We start from the raw sequence: 25469 nt of genomic DNA on the forward strand, positions 1-25469 counted from the left end.
CATGCCGGCGCCTGGGCCTCGCCGCCGCGGCCCCGGTGTGCGGAGAGGGGGCCGGCGGCTGCTCCGGGCTGGGGGTGCCCCGGTCAGGGTGTTCAACCTCGTTCTGGTGAGCACACGGGGGAAACTGAGGCACGGGAATGTGCTGAGCGGCCTGGTGGGCTACCACCCTCCTGTGTGGGCACCGTGGGACCCTGACAGGTACCCAAGGGTCCTGGGCAGCGTGGGGGGGGGGGGCTCGTGTGACTCCCCCCGGGGCATGTGGTGAAGCTGCCTACACTCCTCACATGTGTGCCTTCCCAGGGGAGCTCCTGCCCCACTGCCCTCTCAGCATCTGGGCTGTGCTGGTGGGTGCAGGGCCTTGGGTGCCCTTTCTGGGCTCCTAGAATGTGGCTGGGTAGCCTGTGTCCATGTCCAGGTCTCCATCGCCATCCCCTTCCTAGAATCAGCATGTCTCCCGGGGCAGACAGAGCAGGGAATTCCTCTGGGTACAGGCACCCCTCTGAACCCCCGGGGTGCCACAGGTGCCCCCAACCCTTCCCCTCTGAGCCTGGGGGGGGGCAGCCCAGGAATTCCCCATCCCTCTCCCCTCTTCCCTCCAGTGTGTTCCCATCGCTTCCCTACACCCCTGGAGCACCCACCCCCTGTGTTTTCCCTCCTGTGGGTGCCCCAATCCCCCACCCGGAGGGTGGGGTTGGGTATCCAGAGGCAGAGAAGAGGGGGAGGGGGGGCGTTGGAGCACTTCCTCCTGTGAGGGGTGGGGAGGGGGGGAGGGGAGGAAGGGTAAGAGGGGCATCGAAGTCGCGGTGCGCGGCCCCTTTAAGAGCCCCCCCCCCCACCCCGGCGCGGCGCGCGCACCCACTTTCTCCCCTTCCGCTTTCTGGAGACTTCAAAGAGTTACGGAGCAGCGCAGGCCCCGCCCACGCCCCGCCCCCGCCCGCGCCCCATTGGCCGGCGGGGCGGGACGGGGGCGTGGTCTCACGGAGGGGCGTGTCCTCCTCCCGCTCCCCCCCCCCCCGCCCTCCGCCGCCGCCGCCGCCGCCGCCGCCGCCGCCCCGCCCGGCCCAGCCCCGGGTAAAGTTTCCCCGCGAGCACATGACTCGCAATGGCCGCGGCCGCCGCTCGGTGAACCCCCCCGGGAACCCCCACCCCACCCCTCCCTCGCCCCTCTAAGCCGGGGCGAACCCCCCCTTCCCCCCGCTCCTTCCCGGTGCCGCCGCCATGCAGCCACCACCGGGAACTCCCCGGGTTTAAGGATTTCGGTGTTGGAGTCTCCGTGAGCAGGTAATGAGGGGGCTCTGGATCTGCCCGTGGGAGCGGGGTTAGGAAGGAGGGTCTTGATACGGCTCCGGTACCGCCTCTGGGGATCCCCCTCCGGTAACGGGTGATCCCGGGGTTCCCGCAGCGGGGGAGGGACTCCGCCGGGCTGCGGCTGCCGGGAGCACCGGAGCCGCAGCGTGTTCGGGATCGCGCCTTTGGCCTCTGCCTCCTACACTGGGCTTGGGGGTGCCGGAGTTCCCTCTCCCGGTACCGACTGCCTGGGCGCTCCCGGGCGGCAGCGCTGCCCCCCCCCCCCCACTCCGGGGCGGGCTCCGGTTAGGCTCCGCTAGCCTCTACACCCCACCGGGGACCGGACGACCGCCACAGAGCGCGGTGCTGGGGAGACCACCCCGGGATTACCGGGCTCCCCTGGGCCGCCGGTGCGCGCAGCCACATTCCCCCCCACCTTCCCGCGGCGGGGGGGGGCCGGGGCCGCTTCCCCTTTTCGGGGTGCGGCGGGGCCGGGGCCCGGCGGGGGAGCGGGGCCGGGAGCGCGGGGGGCGCCGGGGGCCGGGGGGCGGGAGCGGCGTCTGCGCCGTTTCCTGGCCGGCGGGCGGAGGAAGCCATCGCTCTGCGCGGCTGACAGGGCGGCGGCGGGCGGGGGGGCCCGGGGGAGCCGGGCGGGGGGCGGCGGGCCCGGGGAAGGGACCGTCGGCCGCTGCCTCCCTCCCTCCCGCAGCAGCTGCTCGGGGCCGGGCCGGGGGCGGCGGAGCCCCCGCGGGCTCTGGGCGGGGTGGGGGCTTGGGGGTGCAGCCCCCCGGGTACTCAACCCCGACAGAGGGGGGACCCCTCTCGGGGGCGGGGAGCAGCGCCCCAGGCTGGGGCAGGCCGGTGCGGAGACAAATCTGTGCCGCTGTCCCCCAAATCTGTGCCTCTGACCTTTGACCTCGTTGGTGGCAGGGGCCGCCCCGCCGCGCGGCGGGTGCTGGGGGGGACACGGGGGTTCCCCAGGCCGGTCCCCCCGCTCCGGGGAGCCGGGCAGGCACCGGCTGGTGGCTCCGGGTGCGGCACCCGCCGCGTCCTCGCACCGGGATTAGCGGGTGACGGCTCGGTGGCTTAGCGGCCCCGCGGCCACTGCTCCCGGGCCATATGTCACCCGTGGGCCCCCACCCTGCCCTTGGGGGTGACCTTGCTGCGGCTCGAGGATGCGCCTGCTCCCGTGGGTGCTCGCACCAGGGATGCCCGTGGGTGTCCTGATGGGTGTCTGGCCCCTTTGCCCATTGCTTGCAGCCCCCACCAGGTGACACGGCCACCGACAGTGGGATGACAGGAGCAGGGCAGTGCCCTGTGCCTCATCCGGAGCTGCCTGCTGCCTGCGGCTGCTCCATCCCACAGGGACACCTGGCTTCAGCCAGCTGTCCTCATACATCCTCCGTGTCCCCGCGCTTGGTCCCTGTGGCAGGAGCGGCGTCGCTGCCACAGAGCCTGGGGACGGCTCTGTGCCACCGCCACCGCCTGCCCTGCGGCGCTGGGATTCACCATCCCGCCGCTCTGGATCTATTTATATCCAGGAGGTTCTGGTGTGACAACGTGCCACATTTGGCCGCGCGTGCCCTGAGCCGCCGTGCCCTGAGCCACTGTCCTGGCAACATCCAGCGCCGATGCCAGTGCTGCCATGCAGAGGGTGGCTGGGCCTCTGGGGTCCCCCGGCCCTTTTTGGGGTGCTGCTGCAGCACGCCAGGGCTGGAGGAACTGTGAGTCCCCTGCAGCACGTGCCTGGAGCCTCAAGGTGCCCCATGCCGTGGGGCACCCCTGTGCTGCAGGGCCCCCTGGCAGCGCCAGCCCCGGGGGGGACGCAGCGAGTGCGGGGGGTGCGATCATATCTGCGGTGACACATGTGCTGATTACGGAAAATGGGTTAATCTCCCTGCGGCTGGAGGCGGCTTAGCGGGGGGTGGCTCGTGGCAGGGCCCGGCGAGGGGCCGCGTGCGCCTGCCGTGGCCTCCGCTGTCCCCACTGAGCCCCGGCTGCCCGGCAGTGACAAGGGACATGGCAAGGGGACGTGGCAGCGGCACACGGCTGCCTGCCCGCCCGCAGCCAGCCCGGGCACGACGCGGTGGGTCGCGGTGGCCGCGGCATGGAGCGGTTTGGCCCCCCCAGGTACATCAGGTCTCTGCTCCCGGGAGCCTGACCAAGCTGGGGGCACGGTGCCACCAAATCCCGGTGTCCGGGGGTGTTGCACAGCCGCCTGCCCGCCGGGTCCCCCCGCGCTGTGTCCCGAGCGGCCCCGTGCCAGCTGCACTTGTCTGCCGGCTGTCGCCGAGCCAGCGAGGGCTGTCTGGGGCCGCGCTGTTCCCGGCACGCCATTCCCAGGGCGCCGGCTGCCACCGCAGCCTCGGCTAAAAACAACCGGGACTGCCGCGAGTGGCTGCTGGGGCACCATCCCCCTGCTTCCCGGGAGCCCCTGGGGAGCTGGGATGGGGCACTCTGGGACCCCCGGGATGGGGCACTCCAGGACCGCGAGGCTTGGGCGTGCAGTTTCCTGCTTTCATCCTGAGGGTTGGGATGCAGGGTGGGGATTGGGCCGTACCTGGGGATGTCCCCTCCATGGGCAGGCAGTGCTGGGTGTGGGTGTGTGTCCCCAGGGTGCTGTGGGGGCAGCCCGCAGCGTGAGGGGCTGGTGGGTCGTGCTGGCTGGGATACCACTGGACCTTTGGGACTGGCCTGCTCCTCTTGAGGCACCCACGGTGCAGCCAGGCCGGAGTGGTGCCGGTGGTGGTGATGGCACAGCTGTGGCCATCCCAGGGGCCGTGGCAGGGGCTGGGGCACCTGTTCCCGCAAAAGAATGGCACGTCTGGTGGTGGGTGCGGGAGGTGTAACCGGAGCGGCGCGTTCCCGGCGTAACCGGAGTCGGCCCGGCTGCAACAGGTGGAATTTCAGTTTGTGGCTCCTGGCAGCAGCGAGATGTGGGGTGGTGGGGTGCTGGGGTGAGGACCCACACTACAGGGCCAGCGGCGACACCCTAGGGTGCCCATGTGCCTCCATGGGTTGGGGAGGCCAGCACGGACACCGTCCTTGCCGGCACGGACAGCGTCCCCATGGGCCAGTGTGGTGTCCCTGGCCCTGTGTCTGTGCTGGGGGAGCGGTGGTGGCTCGGCGTATCTTGCAGTTGGTGTTGGGATGCTGGAGCACCAGTGCTGCCCAGGGACCTGCAGTGGGGCTGTGCAAGCCCTTGGGTCAGCTGCTGGCCCCGGGGAGTAGGATGTAGGTCCTGGGGTCTGCACTGGTCTCAGCATCCTCAGATTGCTGTTCCCAGCAGCCTCAACTCCGGCACACGCTGGCCGAGTGTGTGCCGCTGGCTCCGGCCGTGCCGCAGGCTGGGCATGATTCACGCCTGCCCGGGGACGTGAGAAACGTGACGGTGACTCACCGTGGAGAGCTCTGGGGATACGGGAGAGGGTCTCTCTCAGCAGCCCTGTCAGGGGAGCACCTCACCACTCCTGCACAACGCTGGCTTGCCCGGGGGGGCCTGGAAGGGCCAGTGGTGGCGGGGGGCAACGGGGGCAGCCAGGCCCTTGGCCTCGCGTGCGAGGCCACCCCGCGCTGGCCCCGCTGCCAGCGAGGAAACCGCAGGCTGCAACCGCAGTGGCTCCGCAGGCGCTTCCTGCCCTGCCCGGAGGCTGCCATCCTGTGCCCCCGTACCTCAGCGCGGCAACCCCACTCTGCACACACGCCATGGGGACAGCCTGGCACAGGGAGGGTCCCCATTGCCTGTTCTGGTGAGGGTGGGGGACACACACGGCGGCCGCTGCCAGATTTGGGGAGTGCAGGATGCTGCGGTGGTGAACTCTGCGATGGCAGCAGGGGCGAGGGCCTGGGGTGGCAGGTCAGTGGGGTCATTAGTCAGCGGGGTGACACGTCAGTGGGGTGACAGACTCTAGGGTGGCAGGGGAGCAGGGTGAGAGAGTCTGGGGTGACGGGCTGTGACAACTGGGCCAGGACTGAACTGAAACTTGTCCGCCTGGGAATCGAGAGTGGCAAGGGGAAGCTGCGGCCTGGAGCATGGTGCCCGCCGGCATGACAGGAAGGGCTGGGTCGCTGCCCGCTGCCCTGCCAGGCATCCCCAAGCACCCCTGGGCCCGCTGGCTCCCCGCTGCCGGGGGTGCCAGGGCGGTGCCCCCGCTCACCGGCGTGTCACATCCGGGCGCTGGTGCTGCCATCACCGTGTGCCCCGAACAGGAAGCACAGCTGGGTTTGGGGGTGTCACAGGGGTAGGGGTGCCGCCTGCACCGTGGCTTTTGGGGAGCGTCAGGGTGGGCTGGAGGTGTAGCTGGCTGGAGTGGTCACTGGGGAGGGGGTGTTGCAAGTGTGGCCATTCTGGTGGGATCCTGGTTGCTCTGTGGTTGATGCTGGATGTGGCTGTGGACACTGAACCCAGCCTGGGGGGGGTCACAGGGGAGGGGCTGCCTTTTTGGAAGGGGTCTCTTGGGGGTCTGTGCCAGTGCTGCCCGGCTTGTCTGGGTGTGCACACATTTTTGCAGAGGGCTTTGTCCTCTCTTTGTGGTCACAGTGGGATGGTGGCTTGGGCAGCCGTGTCCCACCCCAGCTGTGTCCCCCTACCCCCAGCCATGGCCCCCCAAATTATGTTCCCCACCAGCCCCACGGCTGCTGGCCCTGGCAATGGTCTGATCCGCGTGTCTGTGCGTCTGTCCATCCGCTCCCAGGGGCCACCCCCGGCCTGGGTGGGAGGTTCCTCGTGGCTGCATTTGGCCCGGGCCCCGCAGCAACGTTTTCCACGGGGCTGGAACGAGGCGCTGGATTCCAGGAAGCTCCGGGCCTCGTCCAGCTCCTGCAGGGACTGGAGGAAAAGGCGTTGGGGCGGGTGAGCGTGGGCCCTGCCGAGGGGGCTGCACGGCCCCTGGCCCTACACTGCTGACTCAGGGGGCTCTGGAGGTGCAGCTTGGTCAGAACACCCAGGACCCCCATTTGGGACACCCAGGACCCCCATCTGGGACACCCAGGACCCCCATCTGGAATGCCCACAATCCCCCAGTTGGGGAGGAGCTGTGTGCTGGGGGCTGTGGCAGCACATGGTCCCAGGGGAGCTCCTCTGGGCAGCAGCTCCTCCTGCCCACCAGGACCCACGGGAGCAAGACCAGCCATGATCCCCGGACCCTCCTGGCCACTGCTGGTCCTGTGGAGCTCTGGGAAGGGGGGTCGCCGGGGTGCACGGTGACCAGACCAGCAGCATTGGCCTCACTCGGTCCCTGGCCGGCGGTGTTGGGGGGGGGCCTGAGCGGGTTGAGTAATTGGGCCCCGGCACGGCTGGCACGGTGCCCGGCAAGCACTTGGCACCGGCAAACATAAACAGTTCTTCCCGCGCCTCCCTCCCCTGGCTCCCCCCGGCCAGCACAAGTCGGGGGCCACGGCCCGGCCGGGGGGGGCATGGGCAGTCCCCCACACCGCAGGCCAGGGTCCCTGCAGTGCCATGTGTGGACCCCACGCAAGGGCTGTCCCCAGTCCCATGCTGAGCTGGCGTCCGGCACCGTGCCCTGGCAATGCCTGTGGGAATCCCACGCTCACTGGGGCACCCTGTGCTGGAGGGGATGTGACCCTCACCCAGCCGGGGTGACAGGACCATAGGTCACCCCATGGGTGCTTCCCACTGGGTCAGTGGGTGCTGGTGTGAGTTGGGAGAACGGGGGTCCTGCCTCCAGTGGGTGCAACCAGCTGGGTTCTGGGGGGGCAGGCAGGGCCATGCCCATCCCGGCCCCTCCCCAGCGCCTTGCCGGGCGGCCCAGCCTTGTTCCTCTGGATCCTTTTCCGCCTCCGCGGGGCCGGGAGCCAGCACTCTCGGCAAATAAACAGCCCCCGCCGGGCCCCGCGCCAGCACTTAAATAAACAGCCAGCCCGGGATTGTGAAAGCCCCGCGCCCCCCTTCCCACCGCCCCCCGACCGGCCAGGGCCGAGGGTCCGTGCCCGCTGGCCTGGCGTGGGAGCTGCCGGCACTCGGCATGGCCTGGCATGTGGCACATGGCATGTGGCACATGGCACATGGCATGGGGCGGGGGCTGCGTCGCGACGGGCACGGCCCAGCCCTGCGGCTGGCAGAGCCCTGCCGGTGCTGGTCCCGGGGGGCTGAGCCCCCTCCCCGTGGGGCCGGGTGGCTGAGCCCCCTCGGGACGGGGGGAGCGCAGCCGGAGTGGGCGCGTGGCCGTGACGGCAGAGCCGGCCTGGAGCGGAGCCGCTGTCCTCAGGGGACCCCGGTGTGCCCGTGTCCCCCCCTGCTCCATCCCCAGCTGCCCCGCAATCCCCCAGGCTGGGGCAGGGGCTGCTGCCCCCAGGCCCTGCTGTGTGCCCCATGTCCCGTGCCTAGCCTGGCGGAGCGGCTTTGGGATCATGGTGTGGCCTTTGGCTGGAGGGGGTGCCCTGTGGGGCCACAGCGTCCCCAGGCCGTCCCCACACCGTCCCCCCGTCCCCCCCACCCAGCTAAGCCGGGATTAGTGAGCTGCGCCTGCCGGTGCCGCCGTCCCGGTGTCGTTAATCGGGGGGATCGGCGTTAATCCCACACGCAGCCCCAGGCCCGGCCGGCTGCGCCCTCCTGGGGCCGGGAGGGGATGTGGCCCCCGGGCGGGGGGGGGGGGGGGGGGGGGCTGGGGAAACTGAGGCACGGCTGGTGGGTGACCCCACGGGGTGGGGGTCAGTGGTCCCAGCCCCTCTGCTAATGCCCCTCTCTGCTTCCCCCGCAGCGCCGCAGGACCAGCGCCAGCTGTGAGGACCGCCCAGCAGCAGGGCACCCGCGGGCCCCATGCTCTGCTCACCCCTGGGACCCCACACCTGAGAGCCTCCCACAGCAGAGACCCCACCATGGCCAGCAACAGCAGCTCCTGCCCCACGCCGGGTGGGGGGCACCTCAATGGCTACCCTGTGCCCCCCTACGCCTTCTTCTTCCCACACATGCTGGGGGGGCTCTCCCCGCCCAGCACCCTGGCCGGCATCCAGCACCAGCTTCCCGTCAGCGGATACAGCACCCCGTCACCTGCCAGTGAGTACCAGAGCCCTGTGGGGGCTGGTGGCACCCCCAATGCTAGGGGGGTATGTGAGGCCAGGCTCTGTCCCCAGTACGGGGTGTGGGTGCCGATCCCAGGCTGGTCCATAACGTGTCCCTGGGGCAGTGGCTGGGTGAGGGAGGGTCTCCCTGCTCCCAGCCACACCTGCAGGGAGCTGATTTTGAGGGCTTCATGATGTGAGCGCCAGGTGCTTTTTTCCCCATGCGTCCCTGTGAGTGCTGCTGCTGGGGAAACTGAGGCAGGGAGTGGTCCATGGCCCCAGTGGGGTTGTGTCATTAATTGCGGCCACCTTCATTATTAATGGGCTGGTTATTAATGGCCTGCAGGCCCTGACCAGGGTGTTCCTGTCCCTCACTGTGAGCAGACTGGGTGCCAGCGGGCTTGGTGGGTGCTGTGTCCCCATGGTGGCTCTTTGTTCACCAGTGACGGGGCTGCCGTGGGGGAGGCGATGAAGGTGATGAAGACAATCATCATCGTGGCTGCTCCCGATTCCATTTCCCCATGACAGGGCCGTCCATCACGGCCCCAGTAATCACTGCCTGCCATGATGGCAGCTGGGAGCCGCTGGAGGTGGGCTCCCACCCGGGATCCCCCCAGACCAGCACCCCTCAGAGTGCCTCAGTTTCCCTGGATGCCGTAGGGTGGCTGCTGGACCTCTTCTCACCCCGGCCCCACGGTGGTGGGTGCCCGTGCCTGTTCCCTGCAACATGAGTGCCCTGCGGCGCCCGCTGCCGGGGAGAACCCCGTGGGTCGGGGTGTGGCGGGGCCCCCCCCCGGCCCGGCCTTGGCCCCGGGGGCCGGTGCAGGTCCGGGCAGGGCCGGCCCTGGGTGCTGTCCCCCGCCGGAGCCGCCCCGGCGGCGGTGGGACCCAGTGGGACCAGTTCAGCGACTGGGTGTCGGCGGGTGGGGCCACTCCCCCGCGCTGGCTCTGGGGCCATTCCGGGCGTGTGGGAACAGGCTGGGGGGGGGCGCCTGTGTCCCCCACTTCCCTGACACTCAGGACAGGGCCTTAGGCTCGGCTGGAGGGCGTCTTGGGGCGGGTGGTGAATCGTGCCTCAGTTTCCTCTTGGCCTTCTCTGCTCGGTGCCCGAGGGATGCGGAGGGTGGGGGCACCATGTCTTGCCGCCCCCCCCTGTAGCATCCACACAGCCTGGTGGGTGCCCTCTTTGGGAAAGTCCTGTAATGTTGGGGTGTCCTGTGGTGCCACTGCTCTCGCTCCTGGCGCGGGGAGGTGCCCGTGTCTGTGTCCCGCCTGCGGGGGGGCCAGTGCTGTCACCCCCTCCTCACCACGTGTCCCGCCCTCACCAGATGTGCTGCAGCTGCACGGCCCCCGGGCCGATCTGGCTGGGCCCTACTGGGGGTGCAGCTGCCCTTCCCGGGATTCGGGCTTGAACTGGGCAGCCCAGCGGCTCCGTGGGTGCAGGGATGGGGACCTGGTGGGTTGGGAGCTGCATGTGGGCACGTGTGTGCTCCCACACGATGGATGCACACGCGTGCGCCCTCTGCGCGTGGAGCTGCGTGTCCAGGGCACCGCGTGCTGCTGGCAGAGCCGGTGCTGTGTGTGCACACCCGGGTGCGGACACGTGTGTCACATGTGTGTGTGTGTGTGTGTGCGCGCACACGTGTGTCACGCGTGTGTGTCAGCGCCCGCTGTGCATGTTGGTGACACATGCAGAGCAGGGTGGCCTGTGTCCCTGTGCCAGGTGTGTACCCGCGTGTTGGCGCGCGTGGCACCGCCGCGTCGCGCCTGTGCCCTCATCCCCATCCCTGGGGGCTCTGTGGCGCCTGGCTGTCCCTGGAGGTCCCCTCCCCTTGCCCAGTGCTGGCCCGTGGCGTGTCTCGGGGGTCTGTGAGGGGCTCCCTGTGCAGCTGACCCCCCAGACCCTCCCTCGCCCTGATTCCCAGGCTCGGCTGCGGGAAGCGGGACCCCAGCCCAGCCCCCGCTGCAGCCGCGCCCCCCCGGCCCCGCTCCGGGCTGCCGGGACAGGGGGCCCCGCGCCCGGGCTGGCCTGTCACCCTACCCGCTGGCTCCGGTTTCCTCGCGCCGCAGCCGCTCCCCCGCTGCGCCCCGTAATTAATTAATTTTTAAAAATTAATGAGCAAAACGTGCTCCCTGCAGGCCGGGGACGGGGGGGGGGGCCGCGGGGCCGGGGGGCCCCGCTCAGGGCAGTGGCCGGGGAGCCCCGCGGGGTGCGGTGCTGGGGACCCCCCGGCCCCTCCATCCCTGCCCGGGGAAGATTGATGAGGCGCTGGGCCCCCAGCCTGGGAAAGCCCATTAGGCGGAGGTTCTCTATCACTGTCAGGGGCCGGGGGGAGCCGCCTGCTCCAGCCGGGAATTCGCCGGGCTCAAAAGCGGCTGAAGGGGATAAATGGGGTCTTTTGAAGTGGGCGGGCGAGAGGGGGGCTGCGGGGCCCGGGGGGGCTGCGGGGCCCCGAGGTGCCGGCGCGGCGGTGGGGGAGGGGCTGCGGCCAGCACCCCGGGCTGGGCTGGGGGGGTTTGTGTGGGGGGCCCCGGGCATCCCTGTCCGCGGGGACTGTGACCCTGCGATCCCAAAGCCATCCTCTCCGGGCAAAGGGGGGTCCTCCATGGGGTCCCCGTGGGCTGTAGGGTTGGGTTTTCATCAGCCTTTTGGAGGCATCTCTGTCCCCCCGGAGCATCGCTCAGGGAGTGGGGCCAGGAGGATGCGGGGCTGGGGATGTTGCTGGAAGGGCCCCGTTTTCCTGTCCCCAGGCTGCTGGTGGGATGTGGCTCAGGGCGGGGTATGCCTGTCCCCCTCACACTGCGGGATTACGTGCGGGGTGTCCCCTCGCCCAGTTCCTCTTGGCTCTGGAATTAAGGCTTTGTGGTTTTTTTTTTTTTTTTTTTTTTTAATCTCTGTTTCTTCCTGTTGCCGCCGACGCGGGACGGGAGGGGATGCGGGACGGGAAGGGATGTGGGAAGCGGTGCAGGAAGCGATGCGGGATGGGAAGCGCTGCCCGTCGGGGCGGCCTCCGGCATGGCCCGGCCGCGCGGTGCCACCGCCCGCGTCCCCTGCGCCGTCCCCTCCGTCCCCTCCATCGCAGCCACATTCTTTCCAGCGCTGGTAAATGAGTCAGAGCAGACATTTGTCATGTTCGCTGCAGGAAGTTGGAGCAGCGCTGGGCTTTTGTTCGAAACCTGCTGGCTAAGCAAAGCCCCGACTTGCCATTATTATTTAAACAGGCGCTGCCGCGCTGCGCAGCCCCGCACGAACACACGGACACGCACACGCGTGCACAGCCACACACGTACAGCCACACACACAGGGACAGCCACACATGTACAACCACACACGTACAGCCATACGTGTACAGCCACACACGTACAACCACACATGTACAGCCATACATGTACAGCCACACACGCACGTACAGCCACACACGTACAGCCACACACACAGGGACAGCCACACATGTACAACCACACATGTACAGCCATACGTGTACAGCCACACACGCGTGTGTACAGCCACACGCGTACAGCCACACGCGTACAGCCACACATGTACAACCATACGTGTACAGCCACACACACATGTACAGCCACACATGTACAGCCACACACACACGTACAGCCACACACGTACAGCCACACGCGTACAGCCACACACACAGGGACAGCCACACACGTACAGCCACACACGTACAGCCACACACGTACAGCCACACACGTACAGCCACACACGTACAACCACACATGTACAACCACAGATGTACAGCCACACATGTACAGCCACACACACAGGGACAGCCACACACACAGGGACAGCCACACACACAGGGACAGCCACACACGTACAGCCACATGTGTGGACAGCCTCACACGTACAGCCACACACGTACAGCCTCACACGTACAGCCACACACGTACAGCCACACACGTACAGCCACACACGTACAGCCTCACACGTACAGCCACACACGTACAGCCACACACACATGCACAGCCACACATGCACAGCCTCACATGTACAGCCACACACACAGGGACAGCCACACATGCACAGCCACACGTGTGCACAGCCATACATGCACAGCCACACATGCACACAGGACAGTCACACGCACGCACACACACGGTCACCGAGCCACACGCATTCACGCAGCTGCACACACACGGACACACAGATGTGCGCGGCAGCACCCGCATCCTCCCATCCGTGTCCAGCCGCGCACAGGCCTGTGCTCCTCGTGCCCATGGCATGGCCCAGCTGGGGGCTCAGTGGGGCTCCTCTCCGTCCAAGAGCACCCCTGGGCTAGGCAGCTGGGGCCGGGGCAGTGTGGATGCCGTGGCGTGCCCGCTGTGCAGCAGGGAGATCACCGCTGCAGAGGGAAGTGGCACCCTCGGGGCCTGTCCTTGGCGTGTGACCGTCCCCGCTCTGCGCTGGCAGCGCTGTCACCACTCGGGGTCCCCGGGTTTGTGGTGTCAAACCACCATTTCAGCTTGTGTGAAGGGATGGTGTGGTGGGGAGTGGTGGCACATGTTTCTGTGCCCTGTACGGGTGAAAGGCCAGCACACACGCGCATGCACACACGGATACAGTGGGCTGTGCACACACTCGTGTGTTTACATACTCAGCTGCTCCCGTGCTTGGTGGGACACGGTGTCACACACACACGTGCGTGTGTGTGCAGGATGAACGCACACGTGTGTGTGCACACAGGCTGCCCTGTGCAGGCACACACACCTCCCCGTGTGTCTGTGTAGCGGAAGCACGTGTGGCTGCGCTGCAGCAGGGATGCAGACACGCGCCATGCACTGGGAACATGCATGAACACACATGCACATGCATACACACAGAGCCACCCACCCCCCCCCGGGGGGGGACCGAGGGTCAGGCCGAGGTGAGCCCTTCCCGCGGGTTCACCCGCAGTTCACCCGCATCCCATTAGGCAAATGAGCTGCGGCCTCCGGGCAGCCCCCGGGACCCCCAGGGCCCCCCCTCATCTCCTCTGGGCAACCCCCGGGCCCCCCAGCCCCGCCTCGAGCCCCTCCCCATTTCACTCCCGCGTGGCACTGTCCCCGCGTGTCCACGTCCCTCTGCATGTCCGTGTTCCCCTGTGTGTCCCTTTGCCTCCTGCGTGTCCGTGCCCTCTCCGTGTGTCCATTTCTCCACCGCCTATCCGTGTTCTCCTGCGTGTCCGTTTCACCTCATGTGTCCGTGCCCCACCACGTCTGTTACCCCCCTGCATGTCTGTGTCCCTCTCGGGGTCTGTGACCCCCCTCCCACATGCGCTTGTCCATGTCCTGTGTCCGTGACCCCTCCCCTGGCGTGTCCATTTCTCTCCTGCGTGTCCGTGTCCCCTCGCCTGAGCGTGCCGTGGCGGCCCCGCGGCGCGGAGCGGGTTAAGCACGGGGAGGCGGCGGGTGCCGGGAGGGACCGGGGCTGGCGAAGCCGCAGAGCCGGCGGGGCTGCGCCTTCCTCCCCTCCCCCCGCCTCCTCCTCCTCCTCCTCCTCCTCTTCCTCCTCCTCCTTCTCCTCCTCCCGCCGCTCGGGCGCGGAGCGAGCGGCGGGGCCGCTCCGCGGGGCGATGGCAGCGCGGCGCGGGGCGCCCCGGGGGCGCGGGGGGGGGCACTGACCGCCCGGGGCCGCCCCGGCCGGGGGAGCCGCCCCCGCCGCCCCGGGGCCATGTACGAGGGCGCGGCGGTGGCGGGGCTACCCCCCGGCCCCTTCCTCCGCATGGATTTCTACGGGCCGGGCCCCCGGGGCTGCCCCCCCAGCCGCCCCCCGCCGTGGAGCAGCTCCGGCCGCTGTAGGTACCTGCGCACCGGGGGCGGACGGGCCCCCCCCCGGCCGTCGAATCGGGCCGGGGAGAGCGGCCCCGAAACCCGGGCGGGTGTGGGGGGGGGCTGCGGGGATGGCTGCGGGGTGCGGGGGCCTTGGCTGTGGGCGGGGGGGCTGAGCTGAGTGCTGGTCCTGGAAGAGTGCGGGGCTCAGCCCCCTCAGTTTCCTCCCCACCCGCTCCATGCGCAGAAGCCACCGGCTCTTTAAACACCCCCCGCCCTAATTCGGGGGCAGTCGGGACCTCGGGGCCGAGCTCGGTGAAGAGGGACGGGGGGATCGCCTCTCGCCCCCCCCCCCTTCCCGCAGAGGGGTCCGGGCAGGGCCGGCTCCGCCGGGAATTTCGCTCTCTCCTGATAAAGGCTCCGGGAAAATCCAATTAACTACAGACGGAGCTGCCGCTGCTGCCCAGGCGCGGGGGAGCCCCAGCCTGGGCCCCCACCCTGCCGCGGATCGGGGGGTCCCCCTGGGCCGGCGGGTCCCGGGTGTGGATGTGGGGCCGGGCCAGTCCTGTTCCCGCTGGCGGGACCCTGCCCTATGTCCCTGGAGGGGTCACGGCCCGGTGCGGGGTGGGGGGGGCACGGAGGGCGTGAGGACACCGCCGTACCGGGATGGGCAGCGGGAGGGGCACGGGCAGCGCACTCCAAGTGCCGGCCAGCCTGGGAGCTGTTCCCCCACCGGGATGTGGTGCCCTGCTGTGGTTTGTGCCCACGGTGTGGGGGGCGAGTGAGGTCTGGGGTGGGCTGGAGGAGTCCCGTGTCCCGGTTGTGGGCAGCCGGAGTCCTGGCACCCAGGGGCCACCACAACGGCCCAGGGAAAGTCCTGCCGGGTTCCGTGGGACTTTCACCCCGATAAGGGCGGGGATCCATGGCGGAGGCCCATGGCGGGGTGCCCGTGGCCGGCGCTGTGCAAAGGCTGTGTGGCCGTGGACCCCCGGTCTCGCTCCCCTCATTGTCTCGGGGCCGCCCGACCTTTGCGCTGGCACCGAGCGCGGCCGAGGGGCCTTTGTCTGCGCTGGGGACATGCGGGGGCTCCCGCTGCCTCTGCGAGGGGTGGGGGCTGCCCCCAAGGCCTCGCTCGGGCAGGGTGGGCAGGGGGGTCCCGAGCTCCAGTGCCACCCCTTAGCGCTGGGCCCCTCGGCTCTGACTGTGCTGAGCAGGGTAGCTGGGGGCCATTGTCCCCTCTCTGTGCCACTCAGTCCTGCGGGGGCCAGAGCCCTCTCCCCGTGGGCCGCAGCGCTGGTGGACGTGTGTCCCCTGTCCTGGCTGGGCCACCTCGGGGCTCTGGTCACGGTGACCATGACCTGGCGAGCGCGTGGGTGGCGGGCACTGGCGGGACTCCCTGGCTCTGTGCCCTGCTCCCGACGTCACACGAGGTGCTGTGTCTCCCCAGCCCGGGGGTGCCAGCCCGGGCAGGGCTTAGTGGTGTTGGGCAGCCGTGCTGTGCCTCAGTTTCCTCAGAGCCAGCTGCGGCTGTGCCCGCTGGCCCCGTAGTGCTGGCTGCTGGCCCAGCGTGGCACTGCCCTGCCCGGCGGGGTGTGTTGCACTGGCATAGGAGCCAGAGCTCTTCGGGGGGCACGGGGAGCCCCTCCACACCCCCAGAGAGGACTGGGGCTGCCACCGTGGGGAAGCAGAGGCACGAGGCAGCTCCTGAGGGTAGTGAAAAATCTTGTAGGAGCCCACCGAGACAGTGGGAACCCCCTGCCCCTGCGGAGCCATGTGCTGTTGGGGGTTTTTGGAGTGCTGTGGGGGTGCGAGACGGGTACGTGGGATTAGATTGTGCGTGGCAAACCCCCGCTGGGCACAGGGTGGCCTCACATGGTCTTGCAAAAACTGTGGGTCATGGATCGGTGTGTCAGGGTCTTGGGGACGCCAGCCCCTGGTGCTGGCAGCGGGCAGTCACCGGGTCCTGGGCAGGGACCCGTGGGGACCGGGCGGTGCCTGGTGGGCTGAGCCCCGAGGCCGGTGGCCGTGAGCAGAACCGGGCACCCCACGGCTCTGGGTTCCCGGTGCCCTCTTGCCTCCCTCCCCCTTCTCCTGCAGAGGCGCAGGAATTCGGGGCACGTGGGATTCTCATCCGCAGGGAAGCCCTGGGTGGGCCTCCACCCTCCTGTGGGGGGCTGTGACCCCTGGCACGGCACTGCCACCGCACCGGGCTGCGCGGACCCCCGGTGACCCCCGCCGCGACCCTCGGGTGGGCTTCCCCCTCCAGTCCCCCCATGCTCGTCCTCTCTGCTCCTCTGGCCGTGTCTGTCCCGGAGCCATGGTGGGGTGGTGGCGGCGCGGAGGCCGGTGTCCCCCCGCGGGCTGTGGCACACGGGGTGTCCCCGCAGGCGCTTTCCCACGCCAGGGCGGGGGTGCGGGTGTCGGGGTGCCCCGGGGTCCCCCGGCGCGGGCAGGAAGCAGCCGGCGGGGCCGCGGGCGGGGGCGGCGCGTTCAGCGTTCACCCGGGATCTGGCGGAGCCGCAGCATCTGGTCTGCAGCTGGAGCCGGGCTGCACTGCCTCGGCCGGGGGGGGACAGCGGGGTCCCCCCTGCTGCGGGGGGGGGGGGGGTGGCGGGCTGAGCCTGGCCATTGGGGTCCACCGTGTCCCTAGCTGCACCCCGTCACCCAGCCGTGTTCCAGCAGGGGAGGTGGGCACCCATCCTGCCCTGCTCAGCGCCTTTGGGTGCTGCTCTGTGCCCTCCCCGTGCCCCCCAGGGGGGCGAGGGGCACCCAGGCCTGATGCTACCATCAGGGGGGGGGCTCCTGGGGAGCTGGCCAGGCTGGCGGCTGTGCCTGTGTCCGTGTCCCCTTCGCGGTGGCACCGCGGTCCACTGGCTGGTGACGGGGGTTGCAGGGGATTCCCGATTCCCGGGGTGCTGGCGCAGCTCTGCCGGCGCAGGGACGCGGAGGGAACCGGATCCCCTCCCCCCTCCGCATCCAGCACATCAAAATCTTGTCAAATCCGCGTTTTGTGAGTGCAGCTCTCCACGAGGAAGTTCTTAAATTATATAAAAGAGGCGATAAATTATAGACGACGTTCTCTCAGTCACTTTAATGGCTCCGCTCCCTCGAGTGGCAGCGGTGATTTATTCAGCCCGGGAGCTCTGCCCGGCACTCGCCCCCGCGCCCGTGTCCCACCCGCACCCTCGTATCCCACCCTGCACACCCACATCCCACCTCGCAGCCTTGTATCCCACCTTGCACGCTCCCATCCCCCCCTGCACCCTCCCAGCCCCCCCCACACGCTCGTGTCCCACCTTGCACGCTCATATCCTACCTTGCACACTCCCCCGGTGCTCCACGCTCTCATATCCCACCCTGCACAAACACCTCCGTGCCCTCCTAGCCCACCTCACACATTCCCCTCGTGCCCCACACACTCGTATCCCACCCCACACACTCGTATCCCACCCCACACACTCGTATCCCACCCCACACACTCGTATCCCACCCCACACACTCGTATCCCACCCCACCCCCGGTACTCCTCACCCTGCCCCGCACGCTCCTGTCACACCCCGCACTTTCCCCGTCCCCGCTGGCGCCTGGGGACAGGCGTTGGGGGTGGCTTTGTCCTGTTGTCCCCTCCCTGGCCCCATCCCGTGGCCTTTGGCGAGGGGCCCGTGGCACTGCCGGGCTGGGGACCCCCACCCCTCACTCCCCAAAACCCCCCACTCCACTGGGGCCCCTTCTCCGGGCTGGGTGTCCCCGGCCGGGGCTCCCCGCGGCTCCCCGGCCCCAGGGGGGACTCCGGCGGCCGTGGGGCCCTTTTTGGGGTGCAGGGGCCGGCAGGGCGCGGGGGGGCCCAGGCTCCCCCGCCGGGCCTGGCCTTTAATATCCTGTTTGACTGGTTCGCTTGGCTCTGCTGCAGAAAAACATTCGCAAACATCCCGGAGCAGCCGGGGAGCGCTTAACCCCTGCCTGGCTGTGCCCCATGCTGGGGCTGCACCCCAACTGTGCTGAGCCCCTCCCCAGCTCCAGGGGTGCACCCTGACCGTGCTAAACCCCCCTGCCCTGCATGCCAGGGGTGCACCAAACTGTGCTGAGCCCTCCCCGTGTCAGGGGAGCACCCCCGACTGTTCGGAGTCCCCCCAGCTCCAGGGGTGCACCCCAACTGCACTGAACCCCGCCCTGCCCGGGCTGTGCTAGGGCAGGGCCATAGCTTGACCTGGGGGACTTGGGCACCTCCTGCAGGCCTCTGGGGGATGGGGGTGCTTCTGGGGTGCAAGAGGCACATACCTCCAGGTTTTGGGGTGCAGGAGGGGAACAGGCATGTTCCATGAGGTTTTGGGGTGCAGGGGTACTGGCTGTGTCCCCTGTGCTGTCAGGGCCAGGGTCTGCTCATTACGGGACAAAGGCAGTGCTGCCTTTGGGGATGTCCTTCACCGGGTGACCTTGGGGTGCCAGCTGGGTGCCACTGTGGCTGTCCCCTCCTGGGGGCCCATGCTTTGGCTGGGGGTGGTGGGTGACCCTCGGGCTGTGGGGGTCACCCAGTATGTACAGGTGTCACACTGCACATGTGCCCACACGTGGGAGTGGGTGTGTGGCACTGGCCCCCCCAGGCTGGCCCTGCACCCTCCATCCCCTCATCCACTGGCAGTGCCGCCCTGGGCCGGGGGCTCCCGGGATCCCAGCCCTTTTCTTTTCTTTGTTTTGTTTTTTTGTTTTTTTTTTTTTTTTTTTTTTTGTCTGCCTGAATTCCACATCGTCTCTGTGACCTGGAAATGTCACGTTGCATCTTCCCAGCACGCGTCCTCTCCCCGCTGGCCCCACTCGACCTGGCGCCAGGGCCGGGGTGGCCAGCGCAGGGCTGGGGCTGCCGGCACCCCTGGAGCTGGGGAGCAGCCGTGGGGTGCGGGGCGGGGGGTCCCTGCCCGGGGGGCTCCGTGCCCTGAGTGCCTCCCCTTCCCCACAGCCGTCGAGACGCAGAGCACCAGCTCGGAGGAGATCGTGCCCAGCCCCCCCTCGCCCCCACCCCTGCCCCGGATCTACAAGCCCTGCTTCGTGTGCCAGGACAAGTCCTCGGGGTACCACTATGGGGTCAGCGCCTGTGAGGGCTGCAAGGTGAGCGCTGCCACCGGCCCCGACTGCCGCCACGGCTCCCTGGGCTCCTCGGGGTGCTCGGGGTCCCCGTGCCGGGCGCTGACCGGGCCGTGCGGGGTCCCCAGGGCTTCTTCCGCCGCAGCATCCAGAAGAACATGGTGTACACGTGCCACCGGGACAAGAACTGCATCATCAACAAGGTGACACGCAACCGGTGCCAGTACTGCCGGCTCCAGAAGTGCTTCGAAGTTGGAATGTCCAAGGAGTGTGAGTGGGGACGGGCATGGGGACAGGGATGGGGATGGGGAGGGGATGAAGACCAGGGATGGGATTGGAGCACCCTGCTGGTGTCCTGGGCAGGGGGCTCTGGGTGTGAGGGGCCATCCCAGCAGCCCCCAACCGTGTGCTCAGCAAGGCCCGGGGGGGATGGGGACCCCCTGGGATTGTGTCACAGCATGGCAGTTTCCCGGGCAACACGTGATTGATAATGTCAGAGATAAATGACGCTGAGGAGGCCTCCTGGCTCCGCTGGCAGTTGTCATGGTGCCTGGCTGTGCCCCCGCCGTGGGTGCCCGGGGGGATAGGGCTGCTGAGGTGCAGCTGCCTCCCCGAGTCCTGCCCCATCTGCCAACCCCTGGGGGACTGGGACCCCTGGGAGGAGCTGGCAGAGCCTGGGGGGCCAGGAACTGCCAGAGGGGGTTCAGCATCCCAGGGGCTTACCCTGCACCTAAGAGGGGTCCTGGGCCTCTCAGCCCAGGAGGCTTGATCCCTGCAGGGCTGGGGCTCCTCCCAGCTGTTCCCCCCTTCCCAGCTGCCACCCCCAGGGTCCCTCCCGTGCTCCTCACCCAGCACAGTGGCTCAGCTGCCATTCTCTGTCCCCGGGGTCCCTCTCTGATGTGTTGGCTTTGCAGAGCACTGTCCCCTTGGCCATGGGTGTGGGTCCCCCAAGGGTGCAGGGTCTAACTGCATCCCTAATGACTTGGGGGGTTTGTTTAAAGGAATCTCTGGGGCTGATGGCTCTTCTGGAGCTTGTGACTACAGCTGAGCCCATTGCTGGTGGCAGGTCCCCATCCTGCCCTGAGGGGCAGAGCGGGGTGGGGCAGGGGCTGGGTGGCACCGGGGCCAGGCGACACTGACCCTGCCATCCCTGCAGCCGTCCGCAATGACCGGAACAAGAAGAAGAAGGACGTGCCCAAGCCGGAGTGCTCGGAGAGCTACATCATCACACCTGAGGTGGAGGAGCTCATCGAGAAGGTGCGCAAAGCCCACCAGGAGACCTTCCCCGCACTCTGCCAGCTCGGCAAATACACTACGGTGAGTGTCACGGGGTCCCGGGGGTCCTGGGGGGCTGGGGAGTGTGGCACCCCCCCCACCCCGTGCCCTCATCCCCCACCTCCTGCCACAGAACAACAGCTCAGAGCAGCGCGTGTCCCTGGACATCGACCTGTGGGACAAGTTCAGCGAGTTGTCCACCAAGTGCATCATCAAGACGGTGGAGTTCGCCAAGCAGCTCCCCGGCTTCACCACGCTCACCATCGCCGACCAGATCACCCTCCTCAAAGCCGCCTGCCTCGACATCCTGGTGAGCACGGGGACAGGGACGGGGACGGGGACGGGCAGGGGACACCAGGCTGAGCTCCCCGCCCTCTCCCCTCCAGATCCTGCGGATCTGCACGCGCTACACGCCGGAGCAGGACACCATGACCTTCTCGGACGGGCTGACGCTGAACCGCACGCAGATGCACAACGCGGGGTTCGGGCCCCTCACCGACCTGGTCTTCGCCTTCGCCAACCAGCTGCTGCCGCTGGAGATGGACGACGCCGAGACGGGGCTGCTCAGTGCCATCTGCCTCATCTGCGGAGGTGGGTGCAGGGACGGGCACCTGCCCAGTGCCCGCGGGCCCCTGGTGCAGCCCGGCCGCCCTTCCCCAATGGCTGAGCAAGGAGACCCCAAATGAAGCCCAAGCGGTGGGAGCTGGGAACTCACAGGATGGCAAGGGGGATGTGCTGTTCCCCCCAACCACTGTATGTCCCCTCCCCAGACCGCCAGGACCTGGAGCAGCCTGACAGGGTGGACAAGCTGCAGGAGCCACTGCTGGAGGCACTGAAGATCTATGTGAGGAAGAGGAGGCCCAACAAGCCCCACATGTTCCCCAAGATGCTCATGAAGATCACAGACCTGCGCAGCATCAGCGCCAAGGGTGAGGCTCCTGCGGCTTTGGGTCCTGAGGGAGCATACGTGGGACACTGAGGGGTCTGGGTCACTCAGCATGCTCCAGAGGGGATGAAGAACCCAGCACTGCATCTTCCAGGCATGCTGGGGATGTGACCATGTCCCTTGTCCTCAGTGCCCAGGGAGAAGCAGAGCTGGGGGTGTCAGTTTGAGGGTGATGCTTTCAGGGCGCTGTTTTGGCAGTGTCACTTTTTGGATGCCATTTTGGGGGTACTGGTTTTGGGGTGCCACTTTCAGGGTGCTGTTTTGGGCATGCCATTTTTTGGGCACCAGTTTTTGGGCACCCATTTGGGGAGGTGCCAGTTTTAGTGTGCCATTTTGGTGGTGCCATTTTTGGGGTTTTTTTGTGTGCCTTTTGGGGGTCCCATTTTTGGGGGGGGTTTTTTGGGTGCCTTTTGAGGGTGCCATTTGGGGTTTTTTTGGGTACCATTTGGGGGTGCCAGTTTTAGTGTGCCGTTTTCATGCTGCCATTTTGGGGCTTTTTTGGGTGCCTTTTGACGGTGCCATTTGGGTTTTTTTTGGGTACCATTTGGGGGTGCCAGTTTTAGTGTGCCGTTTTCATGCTGCCATTTTGGGGCTTTTTTGGGTGACTTTTGACGGTGCCATTTGGGTTTTTTTTGGGTACCATTTGGGGGTGCCAGTTTTAGTGTGCCGTTTTCATGCTGCCATTTTGGGGCTTTTTTGGGTGCCTTTTGACGATGCCATTTGGGGGTTTTTTGGGTGCCTTTTGAGGGTGCCATTTGGGGTTTTTTGGGTACCATTTGCGGGTTGCCATTTTGGGAGCGCCAATTTGTGGTAGCACCCTGCTGACCCTGACCCTCCCACAGGCGCCGAGCGGGTGATCACGCTGAAGATGGAGATCCCGGGCTCGATGCCGCCGCTCATCCAGGAGATGCTGGAGAACTCGGAGGGCATGGACACGCTGGGGGGGCAGGCGGGCGGCCCCCGTGGGGGCAGCCTGGGGCCCCCCCCGGGCAGCTGCAGCCCCAGCCTTTCGCCCAGCTCCAACCGCAGCAGCCCGGCCACGCACTCGCCGTGACCCGCGCCCGGCGCGCACCAGGACAGAGCCCGGCATGCCGGCACGGGGGGGAAGCCCCCACGCCCGGCCCGGCTGCAGCCCCCCCGGGGCGGACTCCTCGGCAGCCCCCTCCGGAGCGGCCCCCGCGGGGACCCTCCAGCCCCGGGCCCGGCGCGTTGGTTGAGTCACATTTCAGGGGCGCGGGGACCTCGGCCGCGGCCCCGGGGACGCCCCGGCCCCATCAGCACCAGCACCCACGGGATCGCGACCACCGAGCCACGCCGCACCGCCCCCCCCCACCCCCCCCGCCCCACCCCGGCCGTCCGCGGTGGGGGGGGGCCCGGCCAGCCCCGCACGCCGAGGAAGCAGAGTCATTTAAAAGAGAAAAGAAAGCAAAGTATATATATATAAATATCTATAAATATCTATAAATACGTTTTAAAACCTTTGTAAAAGTTTGGAGGGGTTTTTAGGCCTGTGCAGGTGGAGGGGGCACGGCGGGCGCTGCCGGGGAGGGGGGGGGGGGGCACACGGTTTATTATTATTAAATTCCTTTTTTTTTTTTTTGTTGTTGTTGTTGAGATTTTAGTGGATTTAGAGTCGGGGGGCACCGGGCGGGCCCTGCCCCGGCCCCCCAGGCGGGGAGGGGGCTGTGGGGGGCACAGGGTGCTGCCAGTCCCAGCCTCGCAGGGGTGGGGGGCCCGGCCCTGCCGGCACGGGGAGGACGGGGAGGGGGGACGGGGGGGGCTGGCTCCAGAATAAAGTTTATTTATTCTAGTGCCTGGCTCGTTATTCTTGTGGGGGCACCAGGGGAGGAGGGGGAGCAGGGGTGGGGAGGAGATGGTCAGGCTGTGGCACCCCAAGCCCTCTTTGAGGGGGGACATTCCTTATGGCAGGAGCGCAGCCCAGGGACTCCCATATTGCTCTCCCTGTCTGGTCATCCCCAAAGACTGGGACAGAACCCTTTGGGGTCCCCCCAGTACCCTAAAACTCGAAACTTCCCCCCCCGAGGCCACAGTCATGTCCCTCGATGCCAGGGGCCAGCCCTGATGTATTTGTGACACTCCCAGCACAAGGTTTGGGGGCAGCCCTGGCCCCTCCGTGCCGGGCTGGGGGGGTCAGGGGTGTTCCTGCCTCTGTGCAGGGATGGGACCTGTTTATTTTCTTTTTGTCCGTATTTTTTTCCCAGCAGCTGGCGGGTGAGGCCCGTCCGCCGCCCACAACAGGAACCGGGGGCAGCGGGGGCAGCGGGGCACAGCCCGGCCCGGCCCGGCGCGGATTCCCTGGCACGGCGAGGGCCGAGACCCCTCTGGGGCAGGGAGATCCGCAGTCGCCGCCGGGCTGAAACCGGCCACAGCTCGTCCCCGCAGTGGCAGCCGGGGCTCGGTCACACGGTGAGGTCCCCCCGCGGGTGGGGACCACAGGGTCCCTCCGCAGCCCCCGCCGGCTGCCCGGGCGCCGGTCCCCGCTCCTGCGGCCGGTGGCAGCAGCCGGGCCGGGCCGGGGGCCCCTTGCGCAGGAGATGGGCGAGCTCGGCCAGGCTGAGCAGCGCCGAGACCAGCCCCACCACGAAGTAGAAGTGGATGAAGACGGTTTTCTCGGTGGGGCGGGAGACGAAGCAGTCGACGCGGTGCGGGCAGGGCCGGCGGCGGCACACGAAGAGCGGCTGCACCCTGAAGCCGTAGAGCAGCGCCTGGCCCAGCAGGAAGCCCAGCTCGGCGGCGATCCGGGCCACCACGCTGCCCACGTAAAAAGGCTGGAGGCGGCGGGCGCGCTGGCCGGGAGCCCCCCCGCGCCCCGGCTTGGCCGCCTGGTGCACGGCGAAGATGACGAAGAGGGCGGCGGGCGCCGAGAGCACAACGATGTGGAAGACGAGGAAGCGATAGTGGGAGATGGGGAAGGCGGCGTCGTAGCACACGGGTTTGCAGCCCGGCTGCTGCGTGTTACACACGAACTCCTCCTGCTCGTCCTCGAAGACGTCGCTGCCCACGGTGGCCAGGACCAGGATGCGGAAGAGGAGCATCACCACCAGCCAGAAGCGGCCCACCATGGGCGAGTGCTCCTGCACGGCGTCCAGCAGCGAGCTCAGGAAGCCCCACTCCCCCATGGCCGCGCTGCGGGAGCGGGGTCAGCGCTGGGGGGGACGCAGCGCCCACCAGGTCGGACCCCGGCGGCAGCACGGCCCCTCCAGCTCTCCATCCTCCCACCATTCCCAAACGCACCACGGCGTGCCCGCTCACGGGAGGGTGCCCAGGCACTGCCAGCCCAGCTCAGCCCTGTCAGCAGTGTCCCCAGGCACCCGCTGTGCCCAAGACTCGCTCCCCCAGGGATCGGTCCAAGGACACCAACAGGGGCAGGACCAGCAGATTCCCCATCCCCAGTCCCCCTGCACGGCTCGGCCTGGCTGAGCTGTGGCCACCCACAACAGCCCCGTACCTGCGTGGGCTGTGGTGCACGGTGTGCCAGCGCTGCTGGCGCCGGCTGTCCAGGGCCGTCCAGGACTGTCCAGTCTCTTTGTCCAGCTGGGATGGGATAATGGTCCTACAGCCACGCCTGGAGTCCTTTTAAAGGGACAGAGCACCCGCAGGGGCGCCTGGAGGCAGGGAAGGGCTCAGCACTGCCGGTGGGGCTCAAGGGCAAAAGCTGCCCTGCCCAGGGCCAGCAGCTCCCAGGTTGGGAGAGGGGTGGTGGCCCCCTCAGTTCAGAAATGCCCCCAAACTTTGTCCTTCCCAAACCCACAGGGCCTCAGGGTCCTCAGGCCACAGCACTCGGCCCCCAAAAGACCCCCCCCTCCCCCCCGCTGGCATCACCCCCCTGACACAGGAGAGCCTGGGTACACCCAGCCCTGCTGCCACAGCTCCAGCCCTGCAGTGCCTGGGGGATGCTCACGGCTGGCACCAGCCCTCTCTGCCCCAGGACGCTGTGCCAGGGCTCTTGGGGGTCCCATGGATCTTCCCAGGTTGTCCCCAGCTCTGGCACATGTAGACTAATCCCTACAAAATCCTGTGTGGCACGGCCAGGGCTCCTGCCAGCCCCTGCCCAGTGCTGACAGCATTTGGTGAG

The 25469-nt window shown here is 68.2% G+C and overlaps 2 protein-coding genes across 3 annotated transcripts; one reads left to right on the top strand and one right to left on the bottom strand.

Moving 5' to 3' along the window:
- The first annotated feature begins 1137 nt into the window (after positions 1-1137).
- RARA (retinoic acid receptor alpha) lies at positions 1138-22921 on the top strand. Of its 2 annotated transcripts, XM_068212230.1 has the most exons (9): positions 1138-1281; positions 8007-8302; positions 19028-19176; positions 19281-19422; positions 20309-20469; positions 20561-20737; positions 20814-21018; positions 21198-21356; positions 22216-22921. In XM_068212230.1, the coding sequence occupies exons 2-9, from the start codon at positions 8125-8127 to the stop codon at positions 22425-22427; spliced, it is 1383 nt and encodes a 460-aa protein (XP_068068331.1). In that variant the 5' UTR covers positions 1138-1281; positions 8007-8124; the 3' UTR covers positions 22428-22921. The 2 variants fall into 2 exon arrangements, with proteins under 2 accessions (XP_068068331.1, XP_068068330.1); XM_068212229.1 differs by lacking the exons at positions 1138-1281; positions 8007-8302 and adding an exon at positions 13848-14099.
- Positions 22922-23793: 872 nt separating this feature from the next.
- On the bottom strand, positions 23794-24617 carry GJD3 (gap junction protein delta 3). Its single transcript, XM_068212243.1, has one exon. The coding sequence runs from the start codon at positions 24511-24513 to the stop codon at positions 23794-23796; it is 720 nt and encodes a 239-aa protein (XP_068068344.1). The 5' UTR covers positions 24514-24617.
- Positions 24618-25469: the final 852 nt, after the last annotated feature.

This window comes from Anomalospiza imberbis, chromosome 22 (assembly GCF_031753505.1).
Source record: "Anomalospiza imberbis isolate Cuckoo-Finch-1a 21T00152 chromosome 22, ASM3175350v1, whole genome shotgun sequence".
NCBI classification, from domain to species: domain Eukaryota; kingdom Metazoa; phylum Chordata; class Aves; order Passeriformes; family Viduidae; genus Anomalospiza; species Anomalospiza imberbis.